This window comes from Cervus canadensis, chromosome 5 (assembly GCF_019320065.1).
Source record: "Cervus canadensis isolate Bull #8, Minnesota chromosome 5, ASM1932006v1, whole genome shotgun sequence".
Lineage (NCBI taxonomy): Eukaryota > Metazoa > Chordata > Mammalia > Artiodactyla > Cervidae > Cervus > Cervus canadensis.
In genome coordinates this window covers 71,560,347-71,575,170 of record NC_057390.1, presented here as the reverse complement: position 1 = coordinate 71,575,170, position 14,824 = coordinate 71,560,347, and the positions used below count along the sequence as shown (strand labels likewise).

The following is a 14,824-nucleotide window of genomic DNA, read 5'->3' as shown; positions in this document are numbered from 1 at the left end:
ATAGAAAACTAAACCCTGAGAGACTCTTCAGAAACTCCTCTCTGAGTCTTGTAACCCTTCCCTTGTTGGAGCCACCTTGCCCAGGGAATGGCAGGACTGGATTCCAGCTCCATCTCTGCCCTGACACTCTCCTCAGGTAACACCATTGTCCAAGGGGGTGGCTGACCCAGAGTGACTGTGAGAGTCCAACATTGTAGGGATACACTCTTCAGGGACCTGGGGGTTTAGGAACGGCCAACAGACAGGCCGCATCCATCAGCTTCTCAGCCTGGTGCCCTGAGGGTCACTGTGAAGGTCAAACCCAGAGTTAGATACAGGACAAACCCAAGGGAAAGGGAGGGAACATGGTGGTCTTTGCTGCTGAGGGGCATGGGGACAAGGGTCCCAGGCTGCCCGACGGGGTGGAAGTGACAGCCTAGAAACCAACTGTCCCTGCTTGGTTAATCTAAAAATAAACAGAAAGGCAACAAAAAAATCCGTGTTTCAATTACTGCACACAAGCTGTTCAAACAGCCAGCTCTGCACTGGAGATGTGAACTTGTCAACAGAGCCTGCCTCGTTTGCATGCTCGGGTGGTGATAAAACACACAACCTCGCAACAGGCTGCCCTCTGGTCTGGGTAGGTTTTTTCCTTTTTAATTAAATTAAATTAAAAATACAGACATAGAATAAAGAGTGAAAATCTGAAGCAGGTGCATCAAGATAGATGTGCTCAGTCATGTCTGACTCTGCAGCCCCATGGACTGTAGCCTACCAGGCTCCTCTCTCCATGGGATTCTCTAGGCAAGAAGACTGGAGTGGGTTGCCATGCCCTCCTCCAGGGGATCTTCCCGACCTAGGGATCGAACGCCTGTGTCTTATGTCTCCTGCACTGGCAGGCGGGTTCTTTATCACTAGGGCCACCTGGGAAAACCACGTGTAGGACAGCAGCTCCCAAAACAGAGACAGAGGAGGCTCTGAGGGCTAAGGTAAGCCACACCCTTGGGAGAGAGGTGAGCAGGAGAGTGGCCAATACAAAGGGTCAGTGGCAGGACCAGAGGACAGAAGTCTCTTCCGAGTGACCCAAAACACTTCTCCCCTCCCCAACGCTGATCATGGAGAAAACCCCAGTGAGCAGTGTGGGCCCTCAGCTCCCAAAGCCAAGGCGAAGACTGTTTAGGGACCTCTCTCCATGAGGGAGAGGTTGTTACAGCCCCCCTCTGGGGTGTGCTTAGCGGGCTGGATGCATGGTGGACAGAGCTGCGTCTCCATCCTTGGCATTTCTCTCCTCTCTCACACACCCTTCCTCACTGTCCTTGTTCAAACACAGTCTGTCCTCTGAAATGAATGAAGCCCCAGGAAGCTGGGCTCCCCTGGGCTCCAGCGCCACTCTGACCCACCCTGCCATCTCCAGCCCAGACCAGCCACTGCCTCCCCTGAGCCTAGGGGTGCTTGTGTCTCTCTATTGGGTTAGCCATAAAGTTTGTTCAATTCAGTTCAGTTCAGTTGCTCAGTCGTGTCCGATTACTTGCTACCCCATGGACTGCAGCATGCCAGGCTTCCCTGTCCCTCAACAACTCCCAGAGTTTACTCTAACTCATGTCCATTGAGTTGGTGATGCCATCCAACCATCTCATCCTCTGTCGTCCCTTCTCCTCCGCCTTCAATCTTTCCCAGCATCAGGGTCTTTTCAAATGAGTCAGCTTTTCACATCAGGTGGCCAAAGTATTGGAGTTTCAGCTTCAACATCAGTCCTTCCAATGAATATTCAGGACTGATTTCCTTTAGGATGGACTAGTTGGATCTCCTTGCAGTCCAAGGGACTCTCAAGAGTTCGTTCAGGGGCTCCGTAAGATCTTACGAGAAGCCCAAACATTTGGGCCATAGTAATATATCCTTACTGTGTGCTTTCCTCTTGCCAGCACTACTTTCCCCAAAAGCCAGAACCTTGCCCCATCCTCACCTGGTTTCAGTATCTTGCACCAAGTCATGCATTATGATGCAAGAGGCAGTTAGTACTTTTGATATGACATGACAAAAAAAGGGCAGGACATGTGTTCACCCAGGGCATGCCCAGGGGCAGAGCCCTGACCCGTGATGGTGGAGCCCCAGAAGGGGAAGCCGGCTGCCTCTTAATTTCCCAGGGAGGGGTTCTGGATAAAGAAGAGCCTTCCCCCGGAGATGGAGACAAGAGAGCAGCGGGCTCATGCCAACGCCGGTGAAGGCGCCACAAATCCTGCCGCTGAAGTGGCTGTTGGTTGTGTATTCACTCTGGACAGGGATTTTAATGTCCGCAGCCCTCGGAGCAATTCTGCAACCATCAGCCCAGACACTACTTACTCACTGAAATAAAAAAGCAGTCGAGTCTCTCCCAAGGAAGATAATATCCTGTCACAGGCAGTATGATCTGTCGGCCATGTGACGGCCGTTCCCTAATGTTTCCAAATAGACTTTTGAATAGACTCTTGTCTAGAAGAAAGCAAATTGCAAGAGCATTTTTGGCAGCCAAATAGAGAGTGCGTATTCGTCTTTCTTCTGTGCAACTCTAGCTGCTGGTCTGGCTCCAGGCACCGAGGAGGATTCATCCATCAACTTGGGTCACTGATGAACACCATTTGCTGTGAAGAGAGATCTCGTCGAATTAGTCAGTTCTGCAAGATTCGGAATAATGAGGCGTGCCAGAGGCAGTCTGCGAGAGAGCGGGAGGCCCGCTTGGAGAAGGGAGGTAACTGTGAAGTCTAGCTCCCAAGTCTGCGAGCGTGTGTCTGCAGGACGGTGGGAAAGCAGGCTCCAGACTGTAGTGTTGCCATTCTTGGTGGAGCCACCCAGCGCAGGGAGTCAGAAGGAACCAAAGACGGTTGCTTGTCCCAATTACTCTGGGTAATGGTCTTCCATGACATCAAACCATACCTGCTGCCACAGCTGCCTCGTCAATCCTGATGTTTACGAGCCCCTAACTTATACATTCCTCCCTTCTTCCCTCCGTTTATGCTGATATTATGCTGCCAACTGTCATTTCCAATATCTTTTTTATTTTTCATTATCACCATTATAATGATTTACACCAAGAGCAATAGCACAAATGCCTAGTCAATTAGTCCCATGAGAAAAGTCTCTGAATCATGTGAGCCTTTTCAGAAAAAAAAAAATTACTACATCAAAACAGCCAGAATGTCTCAAAGCAAAGGTGCACATGAGCAGGGACAGAAACAGGAGCCTTGTTCTTTTAATATCATTTATCGTTCCTCTAACGCATATGCTAGATACCACCTTTCCGGGGAAGGGAGATTGCTTTTTGCACCAGAAATTGTGCCCAGAAAAGGAATCAGTGGCATTTTTCTGGAAACCTATCATCAGAAAAGCATTTTGAGACATTTGTCTTTTTAGGTCGTGTATTAAGCTTCCCAGGTGGCACTCGCGGTAAATAATCTGCCTGCCAATGCAGGCAACTAAGAGACATGAGTTCGATTCCTGGGTCCAGAAGATCCCCTGGAGGAGGAAATGGCTATCCACTCCAGTATTCTTGCCTGGAGAATCCCAGGGACAGAGGAGCCTGGCAGGCTACCGTCATGGGGTCGCAAAGAGTTGGACACAACTGAAGCAGCTTAGTATGCAGGAAGCCCTGTAATTATGGGATATGGATTTTCTCCAAACACCTTTGCCGCCCCTCCCCAGCGCCATCCAGGGCGATGACATTTCACTGGCAAGCACTGTAGGAGCATCAGAATGCCGGGGTCCTCAGGCCGACTCTGATCTTGCTAACAGCCCATCTTAGGCAACATGTCTCAAGCTCTACCTGTGTTCAAGTCCTCCTGAGGGATCTTGTGAAAACAGTAGATTCTGACTCAGTGGTGCTGGGGTGGGGCCTGGGATTCTGCAATCTACAAGCCCCAAGGTGGTCCCAACACCACAGACATATAAGCTGCCCTTGGGTAGGGGTTGCTTAGGCCACCACCCAAGCCCTCATCTCCATCCTCTCCTTTTCATTTTCCCCACTTATAAAAGCCAATGTCAACACATCCGCAGTAAGCACTGCAGTCCTAGAAAGCCATGTGTTGTTGCTGTGACCACCCCTGGACCTTTAATGCAGGGGCTCCCTCCCTGCCCTGCTCTGAGCCAGTCCACCCACTTGTCTGGAATCTGCCAGTTTGCGTCTCCCTCAAAGTTTTTGGATGAGCTAAGACCTAGGAAAAGCAGGCAGGTTTAACTGGCGGTGGAAAAAAGTCCCTGTCTTCCTTTAGAGATAAAGATGACACCCTCAAGCCTTCTGTTACAGAGATTGATGCCCCCTAGGGTCAGATGGCACTGCCCTGGTTTCTAATTTGAGCTGTCGCATCCCTGATGCCCCTCTCCCCCGCAGCCCCAAGGGTCTGGTAGAGGCTGCTCAGTTGGGTCCAGACCCTGGAGCTGCCAGCAGCTAAGCAGCAGGGCTGGGACAAGCCACCCCGAGCCTGGCACGGGGGCTGGGCAGTCGTCACACTTGCCCTGCTGAGTGACCAGTGATGGCTTGGGGTAGGGGGTATAAATAGGAGGGCGCTGATCCCTCCTGGCTGGACAAGGCAGGTGGAAGGAAAATTCCCTTTCAGAGCAGGGGTGAAATGTGACAGCAATGTCTGTGCTCTGTTCTCTGGGGCCTTGGTGTTTGAAAGGAAAGGACCTAATCATAAAACCATACCCAGGTCAGTCCTGTGGCTGAGAACACGGAGAGGCTGGCATTAGCCTGGGGATATTCCAGAAGTTGCTTGGCTTTTGAGCCGGTCAGAGGATTTGAAACAGGGCCCTGGATCCGGTCTGGCCCCACAACCGGCACATCTTACGTCCACTTGAAGTGCTAAACACCTGCCCCTGCTGAGGAATACCACATCCCGAGGAGCAGGGCGTGGGCTGGAAAAGACATGAGGAGGCCATGCTTTCAAGACCAGACCTGAGATGGTGGCCTCCTCACATTTTTCACCCTGGGCACCTGTCTGGCCTCAGAGTGTGTTCCGAGGAAACACACTTGGAAAGGTGGAAAGGGCTTGCTGCCTTGATCTGGGAGTGTTTCCTGTGTTCTGTCTCTGGGTGACCAGCCTGCAGAGGGGGGTGGCCAGGATTCAAACGCAAACCTCTTGACTCCCCACCGGGGATGAGTCCTGGAGCAATCACCAGAAGCTGAGCTGGCAGAGCAGAGGAGGGCCAGGCCCAGCACTCAGACCCAGGCAGCTGTGCCCAGTCAGCTCCATGGAGGAAACAGAGGGGGCCCTGTCTTTAGGGGGTGCACCCTCATAGGAGAGGCATTCACGGGGGAGTGGAACGTGCCAGCCCATTCCTGGGTCGTCAGCCAGCCTCTGTGAGCTCGGAGAAGGCAGGGCTGGTTGGAGGAGGCCTCCTGCAGGAGAGCTGGAGTGGGCCCAGCCCCCTAGGCTCAGCCAGAACCAAGTCATCTGAGTCAGTGGTGTCCTGGTGGAGATGGGGGTCCTGGGAGCCGAGGAAACCCCAGGGAGGCGTTTCCCAGCGGCATCCCCAGCTCCTGCTGACATCGGTGCCAAGTCACAGGACCAGGCCGGTTTCCCCAGAAGCAGCCAGAGAATTCCTTTGTGCTGCATTTGCCAAGATGGTGTTCCGGCTGCCGTTTATTATTTTGCTCCAGAAGAAACGTTAAAGATGCAGAGAGCGAAACGAAAATAAGAAAGATGGGCAGGGACTGTTCCAACCGACTTGGCAGCACGTCTCCCCCAAACGAGGCACTCATACATTTTCCGATCGGGCTGGACGGGCCGCGGCTCATTCCTCAGCCCCCTGTCTGGAGGCAGTGCGGGCTCCCCACCGTCCTGTGGATTAATCGTGCCTTCGGGCCCTCACAGCCGGCGCCCACGCCTCCGCGTGCCTTAATGATAGGAAGGAGGGAAGGGTCATTAGTCACCTGTGATCTTGGGGCCAGCATGCACACGGGGCGTGTCAACAGTTGGGGACACAGAGCACATCCCAGGACATGGGGCGCCACTGTCCTGCAGTGAGTTTGGGGTGCATAGAGCGGAGGTCGGCAAGCACAGGAGTCTCAGGGGCCAGTGCCGTGGGCTCCTCGACAGCGGCCCCTGGGCCCCAGTCCCGCATGGACAACACAAAGCAAAGAACTGTGATATTCACAATGAATGATTATTTATTCATGAATTATTCATGTTGAGGCAAGTCTGTGGGACAAGACGCTGCTCTGGTATCCAGCAAGCAGACATGACACCAAATTATAGAGACACGGCCCGGCCAGCAGGGCTGAACCTGGTATCCGCTGGTCCCCTCCTCCAGGCCACCCTTGGGCCCTGGACCTGGGTCTGCCAGGGCGCCCCTGAGCTGCAGCAGAAGCCCTCCATCAGGGCAGGCTCTGAGGTTTGTGACAGGAGATCCCCTTGGGCACAGACATTCTGCTGAAAATGACCTTCCTTCCGCGACGGTGTGCTGTCCCCAGTGGCCCTGAGGGACAGAGCACCCCGCAAGGTCCCAGCCACCCAGTACAGGGGGTCTCAGGGAGTCCGAGAGACACAGACCCACACAAATTCCTGGTTCACAGCCGCCTCCTTCGTCATCATCCCGGAAATCTGCCTGCTTCCTATTGACTTCGGAGGCCTATCCTTGTCCCCCCTGTTACTCAGATCTGGTCATTACCCAGGGATGGGGCTCTTTCTCACTCACAGAGGACTCACGAGGTTTGCAGTTTGGTCCTCACAGTGGCCCTGGGGTCAGGCAGAGCTGTCCATTGCTGCTTTCCAGATGAACAACCCACAGCATCCCCGAGTTCCCGGGGCTCATGAGGGGTGGTGAAGTGAAAGTGAAAGTTGCTCAGTCATGTTTGACTCTTTGCGACCCCACGGACTATACACTCCATGGAATTCTCCAGGCCAAGATGCTGGTGTCGGTAGCCTTTCCCTTCTCCAGGGGATCTTCCCAACCCTAGGATCAAACCCAGGTCTCCCACATTGCAGGCAGATTCTTTACCAGCTGAGCCACAAGGGAAGCCCAAGAACATTGGAGTGGGTAGGCTATCCCTTCTCCAGTGGATCTTCCTGACTCAAGAATCAAATCAGGGTCTCCTGCATTGCAGGTGGATTCTTAACCAACTGATCTATCAGGGAAGCCCAAGAAGCAGTGCTGGGGTTCAAACTCAACCCTCTTGACACCTCACCTGGTTCTCTTTCCATTGTCCAGGGGCCCCAGGATGAGTCCTTGAGTGATCACTGGGGGCTGAGCTAGCAGAGCACAGGGGGGCCAGGGCCAGCGTTCAAACTCAGGCAGCTAGTGGGGTGTGGCTTCTCCAAACAGAACAAGGAGTGTGGACCCTTTGCAGAGAGACCCGGGAACCCAGCAGCTCAATGGCAAGTTGGCGAGGCAGGATCTGAGAGGTGCCGAACACCTGGGGCTGGCCCAGCTCTGGTCTGACTGGAGCATTGAGCATGAAATGGTCCAGCTCTGTGCATGTTTTCCAGAGTCTGAATCAGACCTTAAACCAGGCACTGACTGGGATGGAGCCCCTTCCCAGTGGGGAAGGATGGGTAGGCTCCGTAGTGCCAGACTGGTTCTTATATAACTCTGAAGTAAAGACATTCCTGTGTCTATAATTATAAAGGTAATCTAACCACAACAGGGGCTTCCCAGGTGGCACTAGTGGCAAAGAACCCTTCTGCCAATGCAGAAGACATAAGAGATGCGGGTTCAATCCCTGGGTTGGGAAGATCCCCTGGTGGAGGGCAGCAGTTTGATCCTCCAACCCATTCCAGTATTCTTGTCTGGAGAATCCCATGGACCGAGGCGACTTGGTGGGCTACAGTCCAAAGAGTCGGACATGACTGTAGGGACTTAACATGCATGCACGCAACCACGGCATAGAAAATGTAAAGATGAAATAAACAACACCTAAAACTTAGGGTCAGATTCCAGACAGGCAGAATCACTTCTTTCAGTGGCTGCAGCAAAACTAAGACAAGAGAGGCTTGGAAGAGTGAAGGCCCAAGGTACACTTTCCACTTGGGCATCAGGAGCGCAGAGAAGGAGAGAGGCTGGGAGATGAGGGTTCTAGGGACAGTCAAGGGGCAGAGGTTTGGGGCAGGAGCTGGAAGTCAGGGGCTGGGGCAGTTGCATCATTTTGTTTTCATCCCAATTAGCAACCTGCATCCCAGCACACCCGGTGCTCAGTGGCGATGACCAGAATGAGGACTTGGCCCCAGTGCCCAGTAGGCAGGGAAGCCAACTTCTGACTTCCATTCACTCCAGGTGAAGGGGAGCCCAAGGGTGGAGCTCATGTGTGGAGGTCCCTGGCCCCAGGCCCCTCCTGGGGGAGCCACACCCTTTCTGGTGAGCAAGTGAGTCATCATAGGAGCTGGCACCTCATCCCTCAGGAGCTGGGGGGCAGCAGAAAACAGACTCTCTCAAGGAGGAGCCCTGGACGAGGAAGAAGGTACTCCTCACAGAGGGGCTTGGATGCTACGGGCACACCGGGGTGGCCTCTGTAATACTTCAGAAGGATCATCTCAGCCCTGAGTTAGCTGGGCTGGAGGGTCATCATTCTCCCTGGAGCCGGTCAGTGTGGGCCTCGTCCCCCTCTAGGGTGCTGGGGGACTCTGTCCTTAGGCTTGGCGTCTACCTGGGTGTACTGAGCTCCAGTCTGTGCGGCTCTGAACGGGGAGGTAGGGGCAGGGCACTGGGGAGGGGTGGTGCAGGGCCAATGGTTGTGCATCCACAGCAGCAATTGGGCCCTTCAGGAGTGCCCCAGGGTGACCTGCTCACCCCATTCTTCCCCTCCGCTGCAATTCTGTGAGCAGGGCCTCCCCTCCTCTCACTCTCCCCGGGGGAGGAGAGGCGTGTGCAGAGAGAAGGGACTGGGGACCAGGGTCGGGGACCAGCTCTCCCAGTGGTGTGCCGGGCCCAGGCTCTCTGAATCTAGGTCTGGTTCTGGAAGAGTGGAAACCCAGTGTCTGCACGTGGGGCTGCCGTGCAAGCTGGTGGTGGTGCATGCCTTTAGGGAACTGGGAGGTGTGAGGCCTCAGGCAAGCAAACATGGGCTTCCACCCACCCCAGGTGGGGGGCCCCGTCCCCCTCCCGTCGTCTCTGCCAGCCCAGCATCCCTGAGATGGTGCAGAGGTCAGTGCTCCTGGTGGAGGAGTGGGTCCCCTCCCAGCACCCCAGCAGCCAGAGCCAAGACTCCCACGTAAAACCACCACCTCTGGGAGGCCCTTCAGATTGAACCTGGGGCCTGCCCTTTAAGATCCCCTGGAAGAGGGTATGGCAACGCACTCCAATATTCTTGCCTGGAGAATCCCATAGACAGAGGAGCCTGGTGGGCTACAGCCATGGGATTGCAAAGAGTCGGACACGATTGAGTGATTAACACTCCTGGGAGACTCTTCAGATTGAACCGACCTTCCCCTAAACGTCTCTACCCTGGACTTCGGGTTAACCTGTCCCCACCCACAAGATGAAGACTTTTTAGATCCTAGAGCTCTTTCTTCACACTTGCGTGTAATTTTAAAGGCTCTGGCCACATAATCACGCCACCCAGGGGCGAGCCTGCTCCCTGATTAAGAACCCCAGACCTGGGAATAATTGTGGCCAGACTCCCTCCTCTCTCCGTGCCCAGGCCTCGAGCCAGGCTCTGCCCATTCACAGGCCGCCTGCTAGGTGTGCACCTTGACAAGGAGGCATTTCTGCATGTTTTGCCTGTAATTGCTTGACCAGGTTCATCTGAGATGCCTCATGCGCCTGGGGCCTCCTCCCGCCCTGGTGAGTGCTTCCTCCAGCTCCAGATGCATGTGGGGGCACATGGGCCACAGCCCAACAGGAAATACCGACGCGGCCACCTCTGGCGCTGGCCCTCTGCCGTCTCGCCTGGGTACACCGGGCAGCATGTGACTTTCATTCCATTTTGAAAGGGGAAATTAAACTGAGGGATGTAGTTGAACCCAAACCTGCCATGCAAATAGCTGACCTTTGTTTTGAATACACTTAACAAGGCTGAGATCAGACTGGGTGGCCTCCAGCTGTCTGAGTGTCTGTTTCCTCTCTGGTGTTTTCAGGAGACTCATAGGGATGTGCAGCAGGGCAGGGATGGGTGGAGGCACAGCTGCTGGGCTGGCTTTTCTGTCACGCACCAAGGCTGTGAGGAGGAGAGAGCCATGGTGTGTTCCAGTGGGCCCCTCTCCTCCAAGGTAGCAAGCTGAGAAGTGTGATTGGCATCAGAGGTGTTGTTGGGGCCCAGGAGGCCCCTGTGACTGGATCCCAAACATGCTGTGCCAGCTCTGAGCTTGTCTTAGGGGTGCAGGCCACCTGAATGCCAGCCCTCCTGATCTCCATCCTCAGCACCTGTAAGGAGATGGTTCCTTGACAATATGGGAGGTTGTGTTGTTCTGTAGGAATGTAGGGGCTGATTTAGCACCAATCAGGCCAGGTTAGACTTAGGTAACAAATAAACTGCCAATCTCAGGGCCTTAAAGATAAAGATTTATATACCAGTTGTGCCGAGTCTGGCACTGGGGTTGAGATGGGGTGCAGCCCTCTTCCATCAGATAATGGCACTGGCTGGGAGATGTGACCTCTGAGGTCACCAGGGCAAGCAGAGCGTCACACTAGATGTTTTTAAAGAGAGAGTTCTGGAAATGGCCTTCATCCCTTCCCTACTCATTCTGTCTGCGTGAGTTCAGATGCATCATCCCAAGTTAACTACAAGCGAGGATGCAGGGGTCTTTCTGGATGGGAAGAAAGAAGACGCTGTGTTTTAAACTTGGAGCATCATGTCTGCCCCACTTAGGATCCAGCCTAGGGAGGCAGTCACCCCAGGGGCACTGGTAATTAGAAAGAGCCCTGCCCTGACAGGTGAACCTCAGGAGACCAGAGTCTAGGTCCTGGGTTTCAGCTGCCCCTGGACATGTAGATCCTCCTTTCAGAGCTGTCCTCAGAGACTCCAGGTCTAATTTCCTAGAAAGGACAGTTCCTAACTCCCTAAAGGACAGTGTCTTCAGGGAATTTCCAGCTGGAAGACTCAAGGTTTTATGTCTAAGTTTCTCTTTTTGCACAAATGTGTTTGTCCCTTCCTTAAACATTAAGCAATTAAGAAGAAATAAACAAGTGTTTATTTATCCAGCAAATATCTCCTGAACACTCTCCTAAGCCAGGCATTGCTAGGGGCTGGGATTATAGAAACAATAAAGCCTGGAGTTTACTCTCAAGGGTAGCAAATGTACAACAGCCATCCACAGATGCGGGAATGATGGTGGGTGCAGATGTTCAGGGGGACAGAGGAGCCCTCTCACCTGATCTTGGGAAAAGAGTGGTTAATACAACCTCTGAGAAGAGTCAATGGCTGAGTTGGATCATAACAGACACACAGGAGTTAGCCAGATTCAGGGGAAGCCGGTTCTGGGAGAGGAACAGGGTGGGCTTGTCCACAGGCAGAGAGAGGGTGAGATACCTTCAGAAACTGTAATGTGTTTGGAATGACAGCACCTCATCTCCGGGATGGGAAGAATGAGAAGTGAAAATGAAAGTCACTCAGTCTTTGCGACCACTATACAGTCCATGGAATTCTCCAGGCCAGAATACTTGAGTGTATATAGGCTATCCCTTCTCCAGTGGATCTTCCCTACCCAGGAATCGAACTTGGGTCTCCTGCATTGCAGGTGGATTCTTTACCAACTGAGCTATCAGGGAAGTCCATTAATGAATGAATGATGATGAATGATGATGCCAAAAAAGAGAGCCAGCCCAGATGCTCGAGTCCCCTGGCCACCCCAAGGAGTCTGGATCGTTATCAAAAGGATAGTATTTAAAGCAGGAGAGGAAAGGATGGTGACCAGACCTGTGCTTTAAAAAACCATAAGGGAGGGACTTCTCTGGTGGTCCAATGGTTGAGACCGCACACCGCCAATGCAGGGGGCTTGGTTTCAATCCCTGGCTGGGGAATTAAGATCCCACATGCTACAAGGCACAGCCAAAAGATTCAAAAGGCAGTAATAATAAAATAAACAAAGCTTTTTAAAAAGCCACAAGGACTGTTGGTGGAGGATGGACAAGAAGGATGAAGCTGGGGGCAGAGGACCGGTTGAGATAATGTATGTGGGAGGCATGATTTGGGGTGGATGTGCAGATGGAAGGAGGCAGATTTTGAGAAACAACTAGAGCAACAGACGCAAAGCCCTGCTGTGAAGTACGGGGACGGACATGGGGACAGGCAGATGGCTTTCTCTGAGAGGGAATTCCTGAGAATGCACGTCTGGGCAAAAGAACAATGAGTTGATTTAAGGATGTACCATGTTTAGGCACCTTCAGGCAGCAGGATGGTGGGCGTGGTGCTGGGCGAGGGAGGCAGCAGGAAACATGGCTGAATGAGGTCATCCAGGGACAGCGTGGAGGGTGGGAAAAGAAGAGGAAATAGGGGCCCTTGACAATGAGCCAAGAAAGAGGAGCCTGCCGTGCAGACAGGAGGAGGGGTGGCAGAGGAAGGAGGAAAAGTGAGAGAACGTAATGTCACCAAGACTGCACAGAGGAGCTTTCCAGAAGGTCGGCTGTCGGGGGTTAAGGAAGACATGGGCATAAACTTCCCACGGGATGAAACAAATAGGTCCTTCTTGACCTCAGTGAGAATGACCCCAGAGGAGTGACCAGAGCCACACGGGAGCAGATGACAGAGCAAGAGCGGGGACTGTGACCAGAACCAACTGATGTCCACATCAGTTGGAAAAGTTTGTGAGAATAATCAAAGGGAGGTTCATTTTTATTTTGATGATGTTACTATTGAATAGATGAAACAACAGTTTTTGTTACTATTGAATACAATTTTTGTGGCATGGTGTAAGCTATGAAGCATAGCGATGAAATTAACAGTGAACTCACCATCCAACTTAAGTGGGACAGTCAGCTCTGCTTCAGGTGGACCTGGGGCTTAGCCCAGGCTGTGGGGGGTCAAGTGTCCAGCAGAGGGGACAGTGCCAAGGTAGGGGGCAGTTGTTGCCAGGGCCCTGTCCGTCACAACCTAGATGGGGTTGGCCCAGGCTCTGGCTCTGTGGCACTAGAAGTTGGCACCTAGGTCTGGATGTGCAAGGACCAGAGTGGAATCAGGCTTAATATAAGTTTGTAAAATAAAGTGGTCTGTTTACTAGCCAGCAATGCCAGGGCCCCCAGCCTGAGCTGTGCTGGACTGGCAGGTTAGAAAAGTGAGCCAGGAGCTACCCTTGACCTCCGGGAGCTCACACCCTAGACAGAAAGTGTGTGGAGAAAGGAAAAGAATCAAAGAGAACGACATGGTGCCTGAGCCAGGGGCAGAGCTGGGAATGTGATGTGCAGGGAGACAACACCTCAATCTGCCCCTGGCACCCTAGCACTAACTTCTCCTGTCTGCCTGTGCCTCACTGAGGCCTCTGTCACTGGGACAGCCTTTCCTGTATCTTTACACCCTTCCTGACTGAGGGTAGCTGGTGCGGAGCCAAGCAAGTCGTGGTCGTGCTGAGCAAAATTCGATCCCTGATGATACAGGAGGCCCTCAGGGTATCTGGTGTGTCTAGGTCTCCATGACCACACGGAGGGCCTTCTGTTCGGATATTCGGGAAAGCTGCATGGAGTCGGTCTGGTTCACAGAGGCTGGGGAGACCAGGGGACTGTGGTGCCAGCAACTGAGTTGCAGATTATAAAAAAGAACTCTCAACTCCCTAAGGCTTAACACCTCGGACTTCAGTCCTACACTGAGTCACGGTCTGGAGGCCGGAGATCCTGGCCACTTTCTCACCTTCTAGTTTTTGGACCTTGAGGGAATCACTTATTCTTAATGAGTTCCCTCGCCCATAAAGTGAGGATGACCTTGCCAACTCACAGGCCACTCAAAGGATCAAATGAGATCTGTTGTCAAGGTCCTCATTCACCGCAATGTGAGTCTCCCGACGTGGCTGTTTCACCCTACCATAGGGTTGAGGATAATGGGGCCTGAGGGGTCCACAGGATCTTGTTTTCACAGCAGAGATTGGGGGACAAAGTCCCAGTCGTAATTAGCAGGCACATGTCTGCATTGTCCAGGGCAATGTGATGCTACCTAACAGAAAGCATCGCTTTAAACCATGACTGGGTTCAAATCTCATTGACTACACTTCTGCCGTGTGATCCTGGACAAATCATTTATTCCTCATCTGTGATGGGGCTAATGATCCATGCTTTGTGGGCTTGCTGTGAATATGAAATGAGCTAGCGGTTTTGCGCCCAGAGAAGACGTTTAATGGGTGCTGATGGCCGTGGTTGTCCTCGCATCCCGGCGGGGCTGCCCTTTGTTTAAACTGTCCTCCTCTCCACTCTGTGCCAGCAGGTCCGGCCTCTGTTTCCCCGTGAGGAGCAGCCACGGCCCAGCGAGATGTCCCGGCACCACAGCCGCTTCGAAAGAGATTACCGGGTGGGCTGGGACCGCCGCGAGTGGAGTGCCAACGGGACCCATGGGACCACCAGCATCTGCAGCGCCACCGCTGGGGCAGGGGGCAGCTCCGCCAGCAGCCTCAGCGCCCGGCCCGGCCTCCTGCCGCTGCCCGTGGGGCCCTCCCGACTGCCCACGCCTGCCACGGCCCCCACGCCCTGCACCACCGGCAGTGGCGAGGCCATCACCAGCCTCGTGGCCAGCTCCACCCCTGCCACCACCACCAAGGTAAGACTCCTCTGGTGTCCGCTGTGAGCAGGAGCCAGGCAGGGGGACCCTGCTCCCCCACAGCCCCCAGCCGGACGCTTCCTCCTCCAGAGTACGGTTGCCCCTGGGGCTGCGCCGGGCCACTGTTAAAGTTCACATGGTTTTAGTTTCCATAAAGCCTCTCTCTCGCGACTAACTTGTGGGAAGACAAGCAGGTACTGAGGCCAC

At 53.6% G+C, this 14,824-nt stretch overlaps 1 protein-coding gene across 6 annotated transcripts in view; it reads left to right on the top strand.

Moving 5' to 3' along the window:
• Positions 1-14,824, top strand: part of KLHL29 (kelch like family member 29) — a 326,642-nt gene that overhangs the window by 168,370 nt on the left and 143,448 nt on the right. For 3 of the 6 annotated variants that reach the window (XM_043469264.1, XM_043469265.1, XM_043469259.1), the window contains one exon: positions 14,285-14,617. In XM_043469264.1, coding sequence (XP_043325199.1) covers positions 14,333-14,617 — 285 coding nt within the window. In that variant the 5' untranslated portion in view covers positions 14,285-14,332. Of the gene's footprint in view, positions 1-2,604; positions 2,705-14,284; positions 14,618-14,824 lie in introns of those variants that run through there. The other 3 variants (XM_043469262.1, XM_043469260.1, XM_043469261.1) reach the window with 2 other exon arrangements.